A 22,682-nucleotide genomic window follows, 5' to 3' on the forward strand; every position below is an offset into this window, starting at 1 on the left:
AATTAACAAGAATTCTACCATCGTGTTTTATTGTATTACTAGAATAGACCAAAAATGCAAACTATTCCTTCATAAATGTCAAAATTACTTAAATCAGTACTTTTCCACATGACTTATAACTTAATTGACCTGTACAGTGGAGATATCCATACAATAGCACATGATTTAATGCATTTGACATCTGATGCGAAGGTCCTTATTCACAAGGTATATCAAATGTACTATCAAAACTGGTCCTGAAAGAAGATCCAATCATAAAACTATGTAGAACAGTGAGAATAGCCAAGCTCAAATAGCCTTCAAATCACCAAATAAAATTACTGATACAATATTCATCCAAAATATTGCCAAGATCTATTTGCCACAAAATTTGTAAGTAAATGTGTATTATTAAGAGGAAATAATGCCTTACCTTTGAAGGCAGAAGCTTTGTAATTGTATTCAATGGAAGCAATAACATCCTTCCAGAATTCATATTTCTTCACATTTCTGTTCTGTGAAAAAGCAATGATTTAAAGTTTTAACAACCTGCTCAATGGTTCAATTATTAGTGTACTCATAGATCAAGTTAAGGTACGTTGCATCCGGAGTTTCTCCAGTTAGATTTCCCTCCACGCCTCTCTGAAGTAATGGGGAACCGCGTACGAGGCAAGTTACAAGAGTGGTTTGCCATTGCCTTCTGCCGGGTGAGTTTCCAAAGAAATCACCAGCTCATAACCCCAACACGGATGGAAAGTGTGCAGGGGAGCTGGCTGGATTTGAACTCTGGACCTTTTGTCCCGAAGTCCGACGCTGATGCCACTACGCCACCAGCTGGGTCAAGTTAACTGTATTTAAAAAGTGGATATACGATCTGAAAGATACAAAGGTAGAAATCACTCTATTAAATGGTTCCAACCTTCACTGTAGTATATACTAGACAACGGGGTGACCCGTTGGGGCACCCTTTGAGAGAAGGGTAGTACAGTCTGATGTGACCAGGATGAACATTAAATTTTCCTGAATGCTATTGGTATCGCTTTGCTTTGGAAACTGAAGTAGAAAACCTCAGTTTATTAAAGAAGAATGACACATAGCAAAGCAAATATTGCTGCTCCTCATTTAACGAAGGACACTTTGATGGCATCATTTCTGGCTTATCTACCACCCTCGTGCCTGTCGTTGCTATTCTGGAAACGTGCACCCCTTTCATCCACCGTCTCTTCATCTCTTCTGCTGTTTGTTGTTTGTCTCTGATCCTGGAGACGTGCATGCCTCTCCTCCTCTGTCTCTTCTTCTGTCATCTTTTTTTGTTCTGACTGTTTGATCCTGGAGTTGTGTGGCCCTGGCCTCATCCGATTCTTGTTCTCTCCCTCTCCTTGCCACTTCCCGACAACGTTTGGCATCATCTCTTGGCCATAATGTCCCCCTTCCCTTTCCACGCGGCAGAATTAGGCTGACCATTTTTTTTTAACCCTAATGCTGGAGAAAAGATACGAAGCACTAACATTAAAGGATGCTGATTATTCTTGATGATGTGGTTGGCGCTCTCCTAAATGGACGTGATATAGTCACCGTTGTCCTTTGACTGCAGCAAAGGGTTTTATGGGTGTCTCGAAGTACGTCATTATAATAAGATTTAATTATCTCTTATTGATGGGTGGCAGGATCTGTCCCAATCCTGCACTTGCTGATGGTGATCAGCAGAATGTGACCCCTCGAAATAGAGCTGCCCTGCCCTTTTGCTCCGGTAGGCGTCGCTGCTGAGGCTGGCTGTGCACATGCATCGAGCTGTCGCGTCCCGATTTCCATGATGGCGGATCGGCTCTCAGGTCAAAGCGAGCCAATTAATTTTGGCGAATGAGCAATTTTTTATGAATATATAACCCTGAACTTTGCCTGCATTCTGTAAGTTAGCGCATTTTAATTCCATTTAGCCAAAAAAAGTGCCATCGTAATACACTGTTTAAACTACTTGGAGGTCACAAACAGACAGACAGACAGAGCATGAAAGTTTTAGTAGTATATATAGGTGTTCTGTGAGCATTCAATATGAAAGATCAAATTAAATCTTTTATACAGCAAGTACCTCCTGTAACAATTGACAAACGTACCCCATCCACAATATTCGCAAAAACCTACTCCTCATAATCAGAACTTTCAGTTGTGGAGCACAACAGGATGAATGAGATCAAAGCAAATCAATTCACATTGCCTTACAGGAAGACATCGGAACCAGTACTTCATGGCTCAGTTACAGCTGCCACAATTAGCTGAAGTTTCATGGAACTAGGTAAAAAGGTATTAAAAAAAGATAAACTAATGTTTAACTGAGTAACAAATTATGTATTTAAAAGGAATCTAGAACAAATTAGAACACTATCAATATTACTACAGTACTATAAACTGTGTATTAGTTCCTAATTGTTATCGACGGAGGAATTCATGCAGTATATGCCACATTTTGTTGATTGACTGGAATCAAAATCAGCACAGATACCTAGTGCAAATAATGGACTGCCTTCTTACAATGATATTGACAATTGCATCATCCAAAACTTCATTTTCTCTGTAACATTCAAGATGATTGTCAATATCTTCAAATTCTTATCATTTCTAACTTGACTATCTTATAAGAGTTACCTTATTCCCTGATCTGAAGGCAGCATCATGATCTCTCAGCAGTGCCTGGACCTCTGCTGTCAACCATGGCTTCTGATTTGCGCTCACAGAGATAGATGTGTTTAGTAACAGTGCACTTCTCTATATAGCCAGTTACAGATCCCGTATAGTCATCAATGGGTAGATAGCCACCTCCCTGAATACGCTCTAGTTTGTGTTTTCGGAACAGTCCGGTAATGCTGAAGTGGTTTCTTCTGGCAAGGTGTTTATCTCCCTTTGAACTTCACCCACTGTAGCAATCACCTATTCTCCAAATTGCCATCAGCGAAACGCTACAAATTCATTAGATTAGATTAGATTATGAGGACATGCAGTCCTCTTTTATTGTCATTTAGTAATGCATGTATTAAGAAATGATACAATGTCCCTCCAGTGTGATATCACAGAAACACAAGACAGACCAAGACTGAAAAACTGACAAAAACCACATAATTATAACATATAATTATAACAGTGCAAGCAATACCGTAATTTGATAGAAGAACAGACCATGGGCACGGTAAAAAAAAGTCTCAAAGTCTCTTGAAAGTCCCAACATCTCACGCAGACGGTAGAAGGAAGAAAAACTCTCCCTGCCATGAGCTTCCAGTGCCGCAAACTTGCTGATGCAGCATCCTGGAAGCACCCGACCACAGTCCAACTCTCAGTCCGTCCGAAAACTTCGAACCTCCGACCAGCCTTCCAACACCAAGCACCGAGCACCATCTCTGCTGAGCGCTTCGACCCCAGCCCCGGCCGCCAGCAACAGGCAAAGCCGAGGATTTGAGGCCTTCCCTCCGGAGATTCTCGATCGTACTGTAGCAGCGGCAGCGAACCGGGCATTTCAGAAGTTTCTCCAGATGTTCCTCTGTGCTTCTCACGTCCATCTCCATAAAATCAGGATTGTGCATGGCCCCTATTTAACAAATACGATATCATTTCACCGGAGAGGCTGGGTGCGCTGTGTTGCGCCGCCATTTTCTCCTCCCTCCCTCCCATCATTAGCAATATGACACATCATCTCCAAAGCTTTCCTGCAGCTATCCAGCTTCTCAACAAAATTCACCCAGGTGTAATACCCTAACAGTCCCTGCACAACATCCGTGAAATGGTCTTTCCTGCTCTCCTTGTTCTGTTGATAATTAATTTCTCCATTCATATGTTCATGTTTATTTAAGTTTGATTATTGACATTTGTGCTAATTGTTGATTGCTCATGGTCATTTGCACTATTGTCTTGTAAATTGTTGGTTGCTCATGTGTTCTCTGTTATGGTATTGTCCTGTGATTTATGCTTGGCACTGAACCACAATCAATTCTGGTATGTTTCACGTACTGGCAATAAAGTGGTTCTGATTCTGATTCTGAAAGGAAGAAGAGTGTTATACTATTTTCAGTCCCTGGGATTTGTGCTTAGAAGCTCTTTGACTAGTTACAAGTACTCAAATATTCAAAGATGTTCTACTAATTGGGATGTGCTACCATTGTACATTTGTAATTTTGCAAAGTTACCTGACTATATTTAAAATCTTGAGATTAAATAGGTGATTAAATACACTGTAACTGCAGTTAATTGTTCATTGTTATCTTTGTGTTTAAAAGGAATAAAATATTGTGTTATGACAGTGAAATGTTCTTAAGACTTTCTCCCCAGAAGTCCTGCTGTGTGATTAAAGACTCTTATATTTGCCAATTACAGCTTCTGTGTGGTTCACAAAAACATTTAGCAGTTTGTCCAAGATATATCTGTGACTCGCTATGTGGACAGCGACTTCAGCAGTCTGAGGGACTGCATATTTTTAATACATTCTTAGATCTACTCAGGCCAACTACTATAGGGCATTAAGTATTAGCAGATAGCAGTGTTGAACTGGCAGATATAAACGTGTGTTTCTGAGTGTACACACACACACAATCAAATATCAGACACTATCTAGTAGTTTGGTGAGACAGGGCAATGAGTTGCAAAAGGTTGTTACTGACCATTCAGCATGTCAGAAGGTTGTGTGTGTACACATGTTCAGAAAATTGTATAGTAGTTAGTTCAAACATTATGTGCCATGTTGTATATAATGAGCAATCCATGACCAATGTTCCCTTCAATTTGTAATTACCAGTGTGCGTAAAAATCTTATAGAAACATAGAAAATAGGTGCAGGAGTAGGCCATTCGGCCCTTCGAGCCTGCACCGCCATTTATTTTGATCATGGCTGATCATCCAACTCAGAACCCCACCCCAGCCTTCCCTCCATACCCCCGATCCCCATAGCCACAAGGGCCATATCTAACTCCCTCTTAAATATAGCCAATGAACTGGCCTCAACTGTTTCCTGTGGCAGAGAATTCCACAGATTCACCACACTCTGTGTGAAGAAGTTTTTCCTAATCTCGGTCCTAAAAGGCTTCGCCTCTGTCCTCAAACTGTGGCCCCTCATTCTGGACTTCCCCAACATCGGGAACAATCTTCCTGCATCTAGCCTGTCCAATCCCTTTAGGATTTTATATGTTTCAATCAGATCCCCCCTCAATCTTCGAAATTCCAACGAGTACAAGCCCAGTTCATCCAGTCTTTCTTCATATGAAAGTCCTGCCATCCCAGGAATCAATCTGGTGAACCTTCTTTGTACTCCCTCTATGGCAAGGATGTCTTTCCTCAGATTAGGGGACCAAAACTGCACACAATACTCCAGGTGCGGTCTCACCAAGGCCTTGTACAACTGCAGTAGTACCTCCCTGCTCCTGTACTCGAATCCTCTCGCTATAAATGCCAGCATACCATTCGCCTTTTTCACTGCCTGCTGTACCTGCATGCCCACTTTCAATGACTGGTGTATAATGACACCCAGGTCTCGTTGCACCTTCCCTTTTCCTAATCGGCCACCATTCAGATAATTTAAACGCAAACAACAGGAATTCTGCAGATGCTGAAAATTCAAGCAACATACATAAAAGTTGCTGGTGAACGCAGCAGGCCAAGCAGCATCTGTAGGAAGAGGTGCAATCGACGTTTCAGGCCGAGACCCTTCGTCAGGACTAACTGAAGGAAGAGTGAGTAAGGGATTTGAAAGTTGGAGGGGGAGGGGGAGATCCAAAATGATAGGAGAAGACAGGAGGGGAAGGGATAGAGCCGAGAGCTGGACAGGTGATAGGCAAAAGGGGATACGAGAGGATCATGGGACAGGAGGTCCAGGAAGAAAGACAAGCGGGGGGGGGTGACCCAGAGGATGGGCAAGAGGTATATTCAGAGGGACAGAGGGAGAAAAAGGAGAGTGAGAGAAAGAATGTGTGCATAAAAATGAGTAACAGATGGGGTACGAGGGGGAGGTGGGGCATTAGCGGAAGTTAGAGAAGTCGATGTTCATGCCATCAGGTTGGAGGCTACCCAGACAGAATATAAGGTGTTGTTCCTCCAACCTGAGTGTGGCTTCATCTTTACAGTAGAGGAGGCCGTGGATAGACATGTCAGAATGCGAATGGGATGTGGAATTAAAATGTGTGGCCACTGGGAGATCCTGCTTTCTCTGGCGGACAGAGCGTAGGTGTTCAGCAAAGCGGTCTCCCAGTCTGCGTCAGGTCTCGCCAATATATAAAAGGCCACATCGGGAGCACCGGACGCAGTATATCACCCCAGTCGACTCACAGGTGAAGTGATGCCTCACCTGGAAGGACTTCACGTACATCTGCTCTCACTCCATCCTCCCGCCACCCCACTAGGAATAGGGTTCCCCTGGTCCTCACCTACCACCCCACCAGCCTCCGGGTCCAACATATTATTCTCCGTAACTTCCGCCACCTCCAACGGGATCCCACCACTAAGCACATCTTTCCCTCCCCCCCTCTCTCTGCATTCCGCAGGGATCGCTCCCTACACAACTCCCTTGTCCATTCGTCCCCCCCATCCCTCCCCACTGATCTCCCTCCTGGCACTTATCCGTGTAAGCGGAACAAGTGCGACACATGCCCTTAAACTTCCTCCCTTACCACCATTCAGGGCCCCAAACAGTCCTTCCAGGTGAGGCATCACTTCACCTGTGAGTCGACTGGGGTGATATACTGCGTCCGGTGCTCCCGATGTGGCCTTTTATATATTGGCGAGACCCGACGCAGACTGGGAGACCGCTTTGCTGAACATCTACGCTCTGTCCGCCAGAGAAAGCAGGATCTCCCAGTGGCCACACATTTTAATTCCACATCCCATTCCCATTCTGATATGTCTATCCACGGCCTCCTCTACTGTAAAGATGAAGCCACACTCAGGTTGGAGGAACAACACCTTATATTCCGTCTGGGTAGCCTCCAACCTGATGGCATGAACATTGACTTCTCTAACTTCCGCTAAGGCCCCACCTCCCCCTCGTACCCCATCTGTTACTCATTTTTATGCACACATTCTTTCTCTCACTCTCCTTTTTCTCCCTCTGTCCCTCTGAATATACCTCTTGCCCAGCCTCTGGGTCACCCCCCCCTTGTCTTTCTTCCCAGACCTCCTGTCCCATGATCCTCTTGTATCCCCTTTTGCCTATCACCTGTCCAGCTCTCGGCTCTATCCCTCCCCCTCCTGTCTTCTCCTATCATTTTGGATCTCCCCCTCCCCCTCCAACTTTCAAATCCCTTACTCACTCTTCCTTCAGTTGGTCCTGATGAAGGGTCTCGGCCTGAAACGTCGACTGCACCTCTTCCTACAGATGCTGCTTGGCCTGCTGCGTTCACCAGCAACTTTGATGTATGTTACCATTCAGATAATAATCTGTTTTCCTATTTTTGCCACCAAAGTGGATAACTTCACATTTATCCACATTAAATTGCATCTGCCATGAATTTGCCCACTCACCCAACCTATCTAAGTCACCCTGCATCCGCTTAGCATCCTCCTCACAGCTAACACTGCCACCCAGCTTCGTGTCATCCACAAACTTGGAGATGCTGCATTTAATTCCCTCATCCAAGTCATTAATATATATTGTAAACAACTGGGGTCTCAGCACTGAGCCTTGAGGTACCCCACTAGTCACTGCCTGCCATTCTGAAAAGGTCCCGTTTATTCCCACTCTTTGCTTCCCGTCTGCTAACCAATTCTCCATCCACATCAATACCTTACCCCCAATACCGTGTGCTTTAAGTTTACACACTAATCTCCTGTGTGGGACCTTGTCAAAAGCCTTTTGAAAATCCAAATATACCACATCCACTGGTTCTCCCCTATCCACTCTACTAGTTGCATCCTCAAAAAATTCTATGAGATTCGTCAGACATGATTTTCCTTTCACAAATCCATGCTGACTTTGTCCGATGATCTCACCGCTTTCCAAATGTGCTGTTATCACATCCTTGATAACTGACTCCAGCGGTTTCCCCAACACCGACATTAGGCTAACCGGTCTATAATTCCCCGGTTTCTCTCTCCCTCCTTTTTTAAAAAGTGGGGTTACATTAGCCACCCTCCAATCCTCAGGAACTAGTCCAGAATCTAACGAGTTTTGAAAAATTATCACTAATGCATCCACTATTTCTTGGGCTACTTCCTTAAGCACTCTGGGATGCAGACCATCTGGCCCTGGGGATTTATCTGCCTTCAATCCCTTCAATTTACCTAACACCACTTCCCTACTAACATGTATTTCGCTCAGTTCCTCCATCTCACTGGACCCTCTGTCCCCTACTATTTCTGGAAGATTATTTATGTCCTCCTTAGTGAAGACAGAACCAAAGTAATTATTCAATTGGTCTGCCATGTCCTTGCTCCCCATAATCAATTCACCTGTTTCTGTCTGCAGGGGACCTACATTTGTCTTTACCAGTCTTTTCCTTTTTACATATCTATAAAAGCTTTAAGTCCGTTTTTATGTTCCCTGCCAGTTTTCTCTCATAATCTTTTTTCCCCTTCCTAATTAAGCCCTTTGTCCTCCTCTGCTGAACTCTGAATTTCTCCCAGTCCTCAGGTGAGCCACTTTCTCTGGCTAATTTGTATGCTTCTTCTTTGGAATTGATACTATCCCTAATTTCTCTTGTCAGCCACGGGTGCACTACCTTCCTTGATTTATTCTTTTTCCAAACTGGGATGAACAATTGTTGTAGTTCATCCATGCAATCTTTAAATGCTTGCCATTGCACATCCACCGTCAATCCTTTAAATTGTCATTTGCCAGTCTATCTTAGCTAATTCACGTCTCATACCTTCAAAGTCACCCCTCTTTAAGTTCAGAACCTTTGTTTCTGAATTAACTATGTCACTCTCCATATTAATGAAGAATTCCACCATATTATGGTCACTCTTACCCAAGGGGCCTCTCACGACAAGATCGCTAATTAATCCTTCCTCATTGCTCAATACCCAGTCCAGAATAGCCTGCTCTCTAGTTGGTTCCTTATGCTGTGCAATTTTTTGTCCAGTGACAACAACATGTGCACACTGAATTGTATATATAGAGGTATTGATATTAACAGCTACCAAAACACCATCGATAAGGACTTTGATCTATCTCGGTTTGATCGTTTTCTCTCATTCATCTGTACTTTCCCAGGCCTGTAGCGTGTAGTTAAAGATTTTCTTAGCCACATGTTTTGCACATTGTCCATATGTGATTTACTTGCTAAAGGACCAGCCACCACCTGCTCCAATGGGTTCACATGACGCTGATCCTGCATGGGGGATGGGGGGCTAAGCAGAGGTTACACCTTGTCTGAGGGTGACCTGCAGGCCAGCAGAGGGAAGGAACGCTTCACATCTCCTTTGGTAGAGACGTATCTCCAGCCCAGCACTCTTGTATAGCTGTATGTGTGAGGGGGAGTGTGAGAGAGTGTGAAGGAGAGTATGAGGGAGAGTGTGAGGAAGAGTGCGAGGGAGAGCGATAGTGTAGCGGAGACAGAGAGAGTGTGGGGGAAAGAGGACAGAGTGTGGGGGAGAGAGGACAGAGTGTGGGGGAAGAGAGGAGAGAGAGTGAGGGAAGAGAGAGAGTAAAGGACGAGAGAGTGAGGGACAGAGAAAGTGTGAATGAGAGAGAGTGTGAGGGAGAGAAAGAGAGAGAGTGAGGGAGAGAAAGAGAGAGTGAGGGAGAGAAAGAGAGAGTGAGGGAGAGAAAGAGAGAGTGAGGGAGAGAAAGAGAGAGTGAGGGAGAGAGAGAGTGTGAGGGAGAGAGAGTGAGTGTGAGGGGGAGAGAGAGTGTGAGGGAGGGAGAGAGAGTGTGAGGGAGAGAGAGAGTGTGAGGGAGGGAGAGATAGTGTGAGGGAGAGTGAGGGAGAGTGTGAGGGGGAGAGTGTGAGAGGTGAGTGATAGTGTGGAGGACAGGGAGGGAGTGTGGGAGAGAGAGATAGAGAGGAGGGTGGGAGAGGATGTGAGGAGAGGGGGAGAGAGAGAGGGGGGTGAGGGAGAGAGGGGTAGAGTGGGAGAGAAGGGGTAGAGAGGGGGTAGAGTGGGGTGGGAGAGTGGTGGAGGAAGAGGAGAGGGGAAGGAGAGGGGTGGAGAGGGGAGGGGGAGAGGAAGAAGGGGAGGGGGTGAGGGGGAGAGGGTGACGGGGAGCGGATGAGCGGGAGGGGATGGGGAGGGGATGAGGGGAAGCGGTGAGGGGGAGGGGGTGAGGGAGAGGGACTGAGGGGAGAGAGGGGGTAGGTGGGTAAAGGGGGGTAGGTGGGTAGAGGGGGTGTAGGTGGGGGTTGGGAGAGTTGGGGAGAGAGGGGAAGAGGAGGGAGAGTTGGGGAGAGAGGGGGAGAGGAGGGAGGGGGAGGGGAGATGGGGGAAAGAGAGAGGGAGGGGCTTGGGAGAGGGGTTGGGAGAGGGAGTGAAGGTGGGGGTAATGGTGCGTGGCCAACAAGTCGATGCCAGCAATGAGAACAGATCCCACTACTTTGAAAGGACAGTAATGCAATAACTGGAGGAAGGTGGGAGTAATTGAGGAATAACAGTGTCAATCGTTCAGAAAGATGATGATCCCTCTATGGACAATGCAGAACATGTTGGCTCACCAATGGACTTTGAATGTTATGGACTATCAGAGTCATTTGTTGCACCCAAACATGGATTTTTTTTTAAATTAAGCCATACCACTTACATTGTACTTTATACTTTATTGTCGACAAACAATTGATACCAGAACGTGCAATCATCACAGCGATATTTGATTCTGCGTTTCCCGCTCCCTGGATTACAAATCGATAGCAAATATTAAAAATTTAAATTATAAATCATAAATTAAAAATAGAATAGAAAAATGGAAAGTAAGGTAGTGCAAAAAAACCGAGAGGCAGGTCTGGATATTTGGAGGGTACAGCCCAGGTCCAGGTCAGGATCCGTTCAACAGTCTTATCACAGTTGGAAAGAAGCTGTTCCCAAATCTGGCCGTACAAGCCTTCAAGCTCCTGAGCCTTCTCCTGGAGGGAAGAGGGATGAAAAGTGTGTTGGTGGATGGGTTATGTCCTTGATTATCCTGGCAGCACTGCTCCGACAGCGTGCGGTGTAAAGTGAGTCCAAGGGCAGAAGATTGGTTTGTGTGATGTGCTGCGCCGTGTTCACGATCTTCTGCAGCTTCTTTCGGTCTTGGACAGGACAACTTCCATACCAGGTTGTGATGCACTCTAGAAGAATGCTTTCTACGGTGCATCTATAAAAATTAGTGAGGATTTTAGGGGATAGGCCAAATTTCTTTAGTTTTCTCAGGAAGTAAAGGTGCTGGTGGGCCTTCTTGGCAGTGGACTCTGCTTGGTTGGACCAAGTCAGGTCACTTGTGATATTGACCCCGAGGAACTTAAAGCTTTTGACCTGTTCCACTTGCGCACCACTGATGTAAATTGGGTCGTGCGGTCAGCTACTCCTTCTGAAGACAACAACCAATTCCTTCGTCTTACTGACGTTGAGGGAGAGGTTATTGTCTTCACACCATGCCACCAGGTTCTTAATTTCCTCTCTGTACTCAAACTCATCATTACCCGAGATATGGCCTACAATTATTGTGTCATCAGCAAACTTATATATTGAGTTTGATGGAAACTTGGCTACACAATCATGGGTGTACAGTGAGTACAGCAGGGGGGCTGAGTACACAGCCTTGTGGGGCACCGGTGCTCAGAGTGATTGTAGAGGAGAGCTTGTCCCTTATTTTTATGGCCTGGGTCCTGTCTGTGAGGAAGTTGAAGATCCAGCTGCAGATCTGAGTGCTAAGGCCCAGGTTCCGGAGCTTAGGAATCAGTTTATTTGGAATGATGATATTAAAGGCAGAGCTGTAGTCAATGAAAAGGAGCATTACGTATGCGTCTTTATTCTCCAGGTGTTCTAAGGAGGAATATAGGGCCAGAGACATGGCATCTGCCATTGACCTGTTGCTCTGGTAGGTGAATTGCAAAGCGTCAAGGTTGACCGGTAGGCTGTGGTTGATGTGTGCCATAACCAATCACTCGAAACACATCATAGCAATTGCTGTCAGAGCCACAGGTCAATAGTCATTCAGGAATGCCACCTTGCTCTTCTTCGGCACTGGGATTATCATTGCCTTCTTAAAACACAAGGGGATCTTAGACTGAAGCAAAGAGCAGTTGAAGATGTCACCAAACACTCCAGCTAGCTCGCTTGCACAGGCCCAGAGAACCCATCCCGGGATGCCATCTGGGCCCGTTCCCTTCCTTGGATTTATCTTCAGGAAGGCCCTTCTAACGTCCTCCTCGGTGACGATGAATCTCAATGCCACCAGGTCTGGTTCTTCCGGAGGGAGCGGGACGCTCCTCTTCTGTTCGAATCTTGCGTAGAATACGTTAAATTCGTCAGGAAAAGAAGCGCCATAGTTATTGATATTCCCAGCCTTTTCTTTGCGCCCAGTGATCTCATTTACACCCTGCATCCCTCTGGTTAGCCTGGGCTTCCAACTTGGCTCCATATTGCCTCTTGGCGCCCTTAATGGCTTTCCAGAGTTCACGTCTGGATTCCGTGAAGCGACTGGTATCCCTAGACATAAAAGCCGCAGCTCTAGCCTTCAAGAGGGACTTGACCTCATAATTCATCCAAGGTTTCCGGTTAGGGAATACCTGGATCGTCTTGCGAGACACACAGTCCTCCGTGCATTTCCAAATAAAGTCCGTGACAGCTGAGGCATTATCATCGAGGTTAGCTGCTGAGTCCTTGAATACTAACCAGTCCACCGATTCAAAGCAGTCACGGAGGACCTCATCCGTTTCCTCCGTCCAACGTGACACTACTTTTGATACCGTGACCTCCCGCTTCAGTTTCTGTCTGTAAGCCGGGAGAAGGAGTACGGCCTGATGGTCTGATTTTCCGAAGTGAGATCATGGGACGGAATGGTAGGCATCCTTGACTGCTGTGTAGCAGTGGTCAAGTATACTCGGGCTTCTAGTGGGCAGGAGACATGTTGGTATAACTTTGGCAGCGCCTTTCTGAGATTGGCCTGGTTAAAGTCCCTGGCTGTAATGAGCAAAGCCTCCAGATACTTGGTCTCAAGTTCATTGATGTTGGCATACAGTATGTTCAGAGCACACTCCACGTCCGCCAGGGGGCGAATGTAGACCGCTGACAGTATGACCAAGGTGAATTCCTGTGGCAGATAGTAGGGACGACACTTCACTGACAGGCATTCCAGGTCTGGGCTGCAGGAGCTTGTCAGTGCCACTGTGTCCAAGCACCATGCAGTGTTGATCAGTAGGCAGACACCACCTCCCCTCGTCTTGCCCGAAGACGCCATGCGGTCCATCTGATGGATCGAAAATCCCTCCGGTCGGATGGCACAGTCGGGGGTGGCAGGGGAGAGGCAGGTCTCGGTGAAACAGAATACACATCAGTTCTGCATCTCCCTGCATGATGCAGTCTCCCTTTAAGATCATCCACCTTGTTCTTGCACATTAGCTAGTAGGATGGTGGGCATAGGGACCCTGAAGCCCCTCAGCTTCAATCTGATCAGCAGCCCAGCTCTTTTCCCATGCTTCCTTGGTAAATAGTGCATCTTTCCAGGTTTCCATCGATGCAGTGAGTTGTTGTCAGCTCTCTGAGGTTGGTGGACGTGTCCCCCAGGGATTGATCGGCAGGTCGCGTCATCGGGCACTCCGGGTCAGGCCAAGTGACGGGGGAGGCTCCACTGCCACTTCCAGCTGCCGGGGGCCCAGGCTGTCGATTGGGTCGGGCCCCGAAGCTGACACTTAATCCCGGAGGGCCGGGCTCCTGGCTGAAACAAGTCCGTAAGCTGAGTCACGGTTGCGGAGGCCTCCGCTCCAGCCGAGCCTCGGGCTCAATTTCCAAGGTCAGCGGCAGAGGCCTCACTTCCGGCAGCTGTGGATGTCCACCAACGGGGCTTTACGGTGGTCGCTCCGGGGAACCTTGAGGTCTCCGCCGTCAGTTCTGTGTGGTCGTCTGCTCCGGAGAGGTGCTGGTCGGAATGGGCCGCATCTCCAAGCGCTCTGGCACGGTAGCAGACCGCGGGTCTCCGGGAACGTGGTCGGGTCGCTGGTCGGGTCCAGGTGTGGTCCGGAGTTTAAGAAGCAATTCTGGCGCTGTGCTCTCCAGTTGGTCAGTAGCTTCGCCAGGGTGTTGTTGATCTTGCTAGAGGTAACAGATTGGAGGTTTAGAAGGGTTTCTTGGGTATAGGATAGTGTAGAGGGCAGTTTGCTCGGGAGACCACGCGCAGAGTCACCAGTTACCGGTGCCATCTTATATAATATCTTACATATTGTAAGTACCTGTTTTGCACGGACTGGAGTAGCACCACCATCTCATGCCTTGAGCAATGACAATAAAGTTCTATTCTATTCTAACAGGCGTACAGTATGAGAAACGCTCAGGGCTGGGCAATCCAGGGAGAGATGATCCAGTCTTCTTGAAAGTGCTGAAGGAAGGCTGAGCTCAGCCCATGAGGAAGTTTTAGTCTTGAGGATCATTGTGGGATTAACCTGCTCCACAATAGTATGGGCTAAGGAGATAGACCAGAGAAGAGGTTAAAAAAGGTTGTAAGGTTGTTCATTGACTGCAGGCTACAGAGCTGCAGTGAAGAACCCCGAGTCCCAAGACAAATTTGCCTTCACCCTGGGTGGGCAGTAGTATACATCCCCCAAAGGTTCCAAAATAGCCCAGCTATATGTCACAAGGCCATGACACAGACCTTCAGGAACAGTTAATCTGATACCAAACTACACAGCCATTTTACAATAATGTAGATGGTGTACTTATTACCTTAGAGAATAAAGCAGGTCACTTGCGGTCATAGGCAGCGTTTCAGATATACTGCAGGAGCAGGGGTTTAAAACCAGCCCACAAGGCTCAGATAGCGGAAAAATTGGCACAGTACCTAGCATATACGATTTCACAGGGAAAGAAGGACACGTCAGATGTCAGAAGTTCTGCAATCAACTCCATGACCTGTCCTGTGAAAGGGGAGTGAGGAAGGGGATGAGGCTATTCAATTAATGCTGTAGTTTCACACCAGTGCTCTGAGCTCTCGAGGCTCTGATATAGTTCTTAACCAAAGATCAAAGTAAATTTATTATCAAAATACTTATACATCACTATATACTACCCTGAGTTCATTGTCTTGGAGACATTCATAGTACAACAAAGAAATACAAATATTCAAAGGTTCAAAGTGCATTTATTATCTGAGTTTGTATACAGTATACAACCCTGAGACTCATCTTCCCAGGGACAGCCATGAAACAAAGAAACACCATGGAATCTATTCAAAGAAAACAACGAACACCCAATGGCAAAAAAAAAGAACAAGTCATGCAAATGGCATGAAAAAAGCGGAAAACACAAAATATAAAACATCAAACCACAGAGTTTTGGAAACAGTCTAAGAATGTTCAGTTCAGTTCAATTTACTGCTTGTTGACTGCAGGCTACAGATCCTCTCTGCCCCAATCAAAATATAGCAATGCAAAAAGGAGTAACCAGAAACATAATCACACCATGAACTACAGCATTCAACCCACAAACCATATTGGTCAAAACTTGCCCAAGACCCAAGACTCGGGCACCATCCTCCAGCAGCATTGAACGAGAGGGAGAGAAAGAGACCTGTAAAACACAGGCTGATGGCGCTGAACACCTGTTCACCTTCAGTTCTTGGACTTGATGATTTCAATCTTACTCAATGTTTTAATCAGAGAGATCAGCAAGAAATGGAGTCAATCATGGGCTTGTGCCCAGTCTCCAGGCTGCACACTCTACACAAAACCTCACCGAACCCCCTTGGAGACACAGCAAAGCACCAGATCGCTCAATTAGCCCAAAAGCACACCATCAAAAAGTAAACCACAGGTTCCAATAGTAGCAGAAACATACTTGAATGAATAAGAAGTAAAAGAAGTAGCTTTGTGAACTGTAGGATGTTGCACTTGGTCACATTGTTCATTGGCACAATCTTCTTTTTATACAAAAAAAATCAATGAAAAACTACACACAAAGACTGATGAACAACCAATGTGCAAAAGAAGACAATTTGTGCAAATGCAATTAAAAACAAATAAAAATAAATGAATAGATAGATGGATATATGAACGAGTGAATAAAGCTGAGAACATAAGTTGCAGAGTCCTTGAATGTTAAGTCCATAGGTCATGAAATCAGTTCAGAGTTGAGGTGAAGAGCTATCTATACTGGTTCAGGAGCCTAATGGTTGAAGGGGAATAGCCATAAGACCAGAGACATTAGATTGGAACAGAATTAGGCTGTTTGGCGCATTGCGTCTGCTCTGCCATTTCATTATTCTGCTCCATAAGACCATAAGACTTAGGAGCAGAATCAGGCCATTTGGCCCATCAAGTCTGCTCCACCATTCAATCATGGCTGATCTTTTTTTATCCCTCCTCAGCCCCACTCCCTGACCTTCACCTCATAATCTTTGATGCCATGGCCATTCAAGAATTTATCAAGCTCTCCAATGACCTGGCCTCCAGAGCTGCCTGTAGTAATAAATGCCACAAATTCTCTACCCTCTGGCTAGAGAAATTTATTGGCATCTCTGCTTTAAATGGATGCCCCTCTATCCAGAGGCTGTGCCCTCTTGTCCTAGACTTCCCCACCATGGGAAACTTCCTTTCCACATCTACTCTGTAAAAGCCTTCCAACATTCGAAAGGTTTCAATGGGATCCCCCCTCATCCTTCTAAATTGCCGCAAGTACAAACCTACAGCCATCAAACATTCCTCATATTTCATTTCCAGAATCATCCTTGTGAACCTCTTCTGCACCCTCTCCAATGCCAGCACATCTTTTATTAAATAAGGAGCCCAAAACTGTTCACAATACTCAAAGTGGGACCTCACCAGGGCCTTATAAAGCCTCAGCATTACATCCCTGCTCTTAAGTTCTAGACCTCTTGAAATGAATGCATTTGTCTTCCTCACCACTGACTAAACCCGCAAGTTAACCTTGAGGGTGTTCTGCACAAGGACTCCCAAGTCCCTTTGTATCTTAAGATTTTCAGATTTTCTCCCCAATTAGAAAATAGACTGCACATTTATTTCTCCTATCAAAGTGCATGACCATACATTTTCCAACATTGTATTTCACTTGCCACTTTCTTGCCCATTCTCCTAATCTGTCTAAGCCTTTCTACAGCTTTCCTGTTTCCTCAACACTACTTGCCCTTCCACTAATGTTCATATCATCTGCAAATTTACTAACAAAGCCATCTATTCCATCATCTATATGAATAAAAGTCAAGTCAAGTCACTCTTATTGTCAGTTCAAGCATAACTGCTGGTACGGTACACAGTAAAAAACGAAACAACGCTCCTCCAGGCCCATGGTGCTACATGAAACAATACAAAACTACATTAGACTTCAGACCTACACGGGACTACATAAAGTGCACAAAACAGTGTAAGACAGTACAGTAATTAATAAACAAGACAATAGGCACAGTAAAGGATAAATTACAGTATAATAATAAATGATATAAATGTAAATGTAAACCATGTTTTAGCAGAAATTGAGAAAGAAATGAGCAAAAATTGCAAAGGGAGTGTGTGTGTGTGTGTGTGTGTGTGTGTGTGTGCGTGTGCGTGTAGTTGGTGTCAGACTAGACTCTGGGAATTGAGGAGTCTAATGGCTTGGGGGCAGAAACTGTTACACAGTCTGGTCGTGAGAGCCCGAATGCTTCAGTACCTTTTGCCAGATGGCAGGAGGGAGAAGAGTTCGTATGAGGGGTGCGCGCAGTCCTTCATAATGCTGTTTGCTTTGCGGATGCAGCGTGTGGTGTAAACGTCTGTAATGGCGGGAAGAGAGACCCCGATGATCCCTTCAGCTGACCTCACTATCCGCTGCAGGGTCTTGCGATCCGAAACGGTGCAATTTCCAAACCAGGCAGTAATGTAGCTGCTCAGGATACCTTCGATACCTCCTCTGTAGAATGTGGTGAGGATGGGAGGTGGAAGATGGACTTTTCTCAGCCTTCGCAGAAAGTAGAGACGCTGCTGGGCTTTCTTGGCTATGGAGCTGGTGTTGAGGGACCAGGTGAGATTCTCCGCCAGGTGAACACCAAGAAATTTGGTGCTCTTAACGATCTCAACGGAGGAGCCGTCGATGTTCAGCGGAGAGTGGTCGCTCTGTGCTCTCCTGAAGTCAACAACCATCTCTTTTGTTTTGTCCACATTCAAATACAGGTTGTTGGCTCTGTACCAGTCCGTTAGCCACTGCACCTCCTCTCTGTATGCTGACTCATCGCTCTTGCAGATGGGACCCACCACGATTGTGTCATTGGCGAACTTGATGATGTAGTTAGAGCTGTGCATTGCTGCACAGTCGTGGGTCAGCTGAGTGAACAGCAGTGGACTGAGCACACAGCCCTGGGGGGCCCCCGTGCTCAGTGTGGTGGTGTTGGAGATGCTGCTTCCAATCCGGACTGACTGAGGTCTCCCAGTCAGGAAGTCTAGAATCCAGTTGCAGAGGGAGGTGTTCAGGCCCAGCAGGCTCAGCTTTCCAAGCAGGTGCTGAGGAATGATTGTGTTGAATGCTGAACTGAAATCTATGAACAGCATTCAAACGTACGTGTCTTTTTTGACCAGGTGGGTTAGGGCCAGGTGGAGGGTGATGGCAACGGCGTTGTCTGTTGAGCAGGTGGGACAATACGCAAACTGCAGGGGGTCCAGTGAGGGGGGCAGCAGGGTCTTGATGTGCTGCATGACGAGCCTCTCGAAAAATTTCATGATGATGGATGTGAGAGCAATGGGACGGTAGTCATTGAGGCAGGACACTGAAGACTTCTTCGGCACGGGGACGATGGTGGTGGCCTTGAACGACAACGCTGCTCAGAGACATGCTGAGGATGTCAGTGAGAACATTTGCCAGCTGGTCTGCACATCCTCTGAGCACCCTGCCAGGAATATTGTCTGGTCCAGCAGCCTTCCATGGGTTGACCCTGCATAGAATTTTCCTCACATTGGCCACGATAAGACACAGCACTTGGTCATTGGGAGGAGGGGTGGCCCTTCCACATGCGCCGTGTGTCGCCATTGTCCTGGAAATGGCTGTGGACTCGCTGGGCGTGTGCATGCTTTGCCTCTCTGATGCATTGTCACCTGTTCTGAAGGCGGAGTCTCAGGTCCTCAGCAGCACACGCACCTCTGCGGTCATCCATGGCTTCTGGTTGGAGCGTATAGTGATGGTCTTGGACACAGTGACGTCATCAATGCACTTGCTGATGTAGCCAGTCACTGATGCCATGTACTCCTCTAAGGTGGTGGAGTCGCCATCGGTTGCAGCCTCCCTGAACATGTGCCAGTCAGTGTGCTCAAAGCTGTCTTGAAGAGCAGAGATGGCTCCTGCTGGCCAGATTTTCACCTACTTCAGAACTGGTCCGGAGCATCTAACGAGCGGTCCGTATGTTGGGATTAGCATAACAGAGATGAGGTCTGAGTAACCGAGGTGGGAGGTGGGGCTCCGCCCGGTACACGTCGGGAATGTTTGTATAAACAAGGTCCAACGCGTTCTTCCCACTCGCTTCAAAGTCCACATGCTGATGGAACTTGGGGAGCACTGACTTGAGATTCATATGGTTGAAATCTCCAGCGACAATAAACAGTCCATCAGGGTGTGTGTTCTGCAGTTCACTAACAGACCCATACAGTTCACAGAGCGCCTCCTTAGCATTAGCACTGGGGGGAATGTACACACTGACTATAAGGGCAGTGGTGAATTCCTGTGGTAAATAAAATGGTCTGCATCTAACAGTCACAAACTCCACTAGCGATGAGCAGTATCTAGAGTCTAGCACAGTGTTCTTGCACCATTCCGTGTTGATGTATACACACAAGCCACCACTGCGAGCCCTACCACACAGAGCTGCATCTGTCGGCCCGAAACAAAGCGAGCCCATCTAGCCGAAAAGCGGGATCTGGAACTCTTGTCAGTGAGCCACGTTTTCGTAAAAAACGCAGCAGACTCTAAACTTACATTGAGTAGTCCGCTGGAGTCGGATGTAGTCCAATTTATTGACAAGGAGTAGACATTGGAGAGCAGAATGGATGGGAGAGCCGGCCAGCTAGGGATTTTAACTTGGGCAATTAACTTGGTAAGCAGCCTCATGTGTGACATCTTGTGAAAGGCCTTCTGAAAATCCAAACATACAACATCCACTGCATTCCCTTCATTTATCCTACTTGTAATTTCCTCAAAGAATTCCCACAGGTTCATCAGGCAAGATTTTCCCTCAAGGAAACCATGCTAACTTTGTCCTATCTTGTCCTGTGTCACCAAGTACTCCCTAACCTCAACTTTAACAATTGACACCATTATCTTCCCAATCACTGAGGTCAGGTTAACTGGTCTATAATTGCCTTTCTCCTGTCTTCCTCTTTTCTTAAAGAGTGGGGTGATATTTGCAATTTTCCAGTACTCCAAAACTATGCCAGAGTCCAATGATTCTTGAAAGATCGTTTCTAATGCTTCCAAACTCTACCACTACCTCTTTCAGAACCCTAGGATGGAGTTCATCTGGTCTGGTCACTTATGTACCTTCAAGTCTTTCAGCTTTTTTGTAATAGTAACTGAACTCACTTCTCTTCCCTCACCCCCTTCAACACCTGGCACACTACTAGTGAATTCCACAGTAAAGACTGATGCAAAATATTCATTTAGTTCACCTGCCATCTTATTACCATGCCCCCCCTCACTATTATTTCTCCAGCCTCATTTTATAGCAGTCTTATATCCACTCTCATCTCTCTTTCATTTTTTATATACTTGAAAAAGCCTTTTCTATCCACCTTGATATTGTTTGCTAGCTTGGTTTCATGCTTCATCTTTTCCCTCGCAGTGATTCTTTTTGTTGCTCTCTGTAGGTTTTGAAATGTTTCCCAATCTTCTATCTTCCCAATAATTTTTGCTTTGTTGTATGCTCTCTCTTTTGCTTTTAGCTTTGACTTCCCTTGACAGCCACAGTCGTACTATCTGCCATTAAGCATTTCTTTCTTTTTGGAATACATCTATCTTACACCTTCCTCATTTTTCTCAGAAGCTCATGCCATTGCTGCTCTGCTGTCATCCCTGCCAGCATCTCCTTCCAACTTACTTTGGCCAACTCCTCTCTCATACCACTGTAATGTCCTTTACTCCACTGTCAGACTTTACTTTCTCCCTATCAAATTTCAAGTTGAACTCAATCATATTGTGATCACTGCCTCCTAAGGGTTCCTAATTGCCTCTGGTTCATTACATAACACCCAATCCAGTAGGCTCAATGTCAAACTGCTCTAAAAAGCCATCTCATAAGCACTTAACAAATACACTGTCTTGGGATCCATTGCCAATTGATTTTCCCAATCTACCTGCACATTAAAATCTCCCAAGACTATCATAACATTGCTTTTTTGACATGCTTTTCTATTTCCCATTGTAATCTGTGGTTCACATCTCATCTACTGTTTGGATGCCTGTATACAACTGCCATCAGGGTCCATTTACTTTTGCAGTTTCTTACCCACAAAGATTCAACATCTTCTGATCCTATGTCATATCTTTCTAATGATTTGATGCCATTCTTTATTGGCAGAGCCACATCAACCCCTCTGCCTGTCTTCCTAATCCTCCAATACAATGTGTAACCTTGCACATTCAGCTCCCAACTACAGCCATCCTTTAGCCACGAATCAATGATTGCCACAACATCAAACCCAACAAACTGTAAAAGTGCAACAAAATCATCCACCTTATTTTTTATACTCTGTGCTTGAAATATAACACTTTGAGTACTGCTATTTGCTAACCTTTTTGATTCTTCATCCCTAATACACAGATACTCAGCCTGCCAGCTGCAATTTTGTCCCAGAATCAGCCTTCCCTTCCTGACAGATTGCACACTATCTTTGTATTCTTACCATCCATCCTATCTTGAAACCCTTCACTCCAGTTCCCATCCCCCTGCCTGATTAGTTTAAACCATCTCCAATAGCTCTAACAAACCTGCCTGTGAGAATATTGGTCCCCCAGAAGCGATCCCAATGATCCACGAACCTGAATCCCTTCCCCCTACACCAGCTTTTCAGCCACACATTTTATCTGCCAAAACATCCTGTTTCTCCGTTTCTACTTTCACTGGCTCGTGGCACAGGTAGCAATCCAGAAATTACTACACTGGAGGTCCTGCAACTCATCTTTCCGCCTAGCTCTCTAAGTTCTCTCTTCAGGACCTCATCACTTTTCCTTCCTATGTCATTGCTACCAACGTGTTAAAATAGTCATGGGGGACTTCAATATGCAGTTAGATTAGGAAAATCAAGTTGGTGCTGGATTACTGGGGTGGGGGGGGATTTTTTTCAAGCAGCTCATGGTTGAGGCCTCTAAAGGATCAACCATTTTGGATTGGGTGTTGTGCAATGAACCAGAATTGATTAGAGAGCTTAAAATAAAAGGACAAGTGATCATCATATGATAGAATGCACCCTGAAATTTGAGAAGGAGAAGTTAAAGTCAGATGTATCAGTATTACGGTGGAGTAAAGGGAATTACAGAAGCGTGAGAGAGTAGTTGGCCAGAATTGATTGGAAAAGAACACTAGCAGGGAATACGGCAGAGCAGCAATGGCTGGAATTTCTGGAAGCAATTCAGAAGCACAGGAT

General features: G+C 45.8%; 1 protein-coding gene across 1 annotated transcript in view; it reads right to left on the minus strand.

Annotated features, from left to right (window-relative positions):
- The window catches only part of nt5dc1 (5'-nucleotidase domain containing 1), a 665,771-nt gene that overhangs the window by 599,748 nt on the left and 43,341 nt on the right, over positions 1 to 22,682 (minus strand). Inside the window, exon 6 of the mRNA XM_063033647.1 lies at positions 413 to 494. Within this exon, the coding sequence (XP_062889717.1) occupies positions 413 to 494 (82 nt within the window). The remainder of the gene's footprint in view (positions 1 to 412; positions 495 to 22,682) is intronic.

Source organism: Mobula hypostoma, chromosome 2 (assembly GCF_963921235.1).
Source record: "Mobula hypostoma chromosome 2, sMobHyp1.1, whole genome shotgun sequence".
Taxonomy (NCBI): domain Eukaryota; kingdom Metazoa; phylum Chordata; class Chondrichthyes; order Myliobatiformes; family Myliobatidae; genus Mobula; species Mobula hypostoma.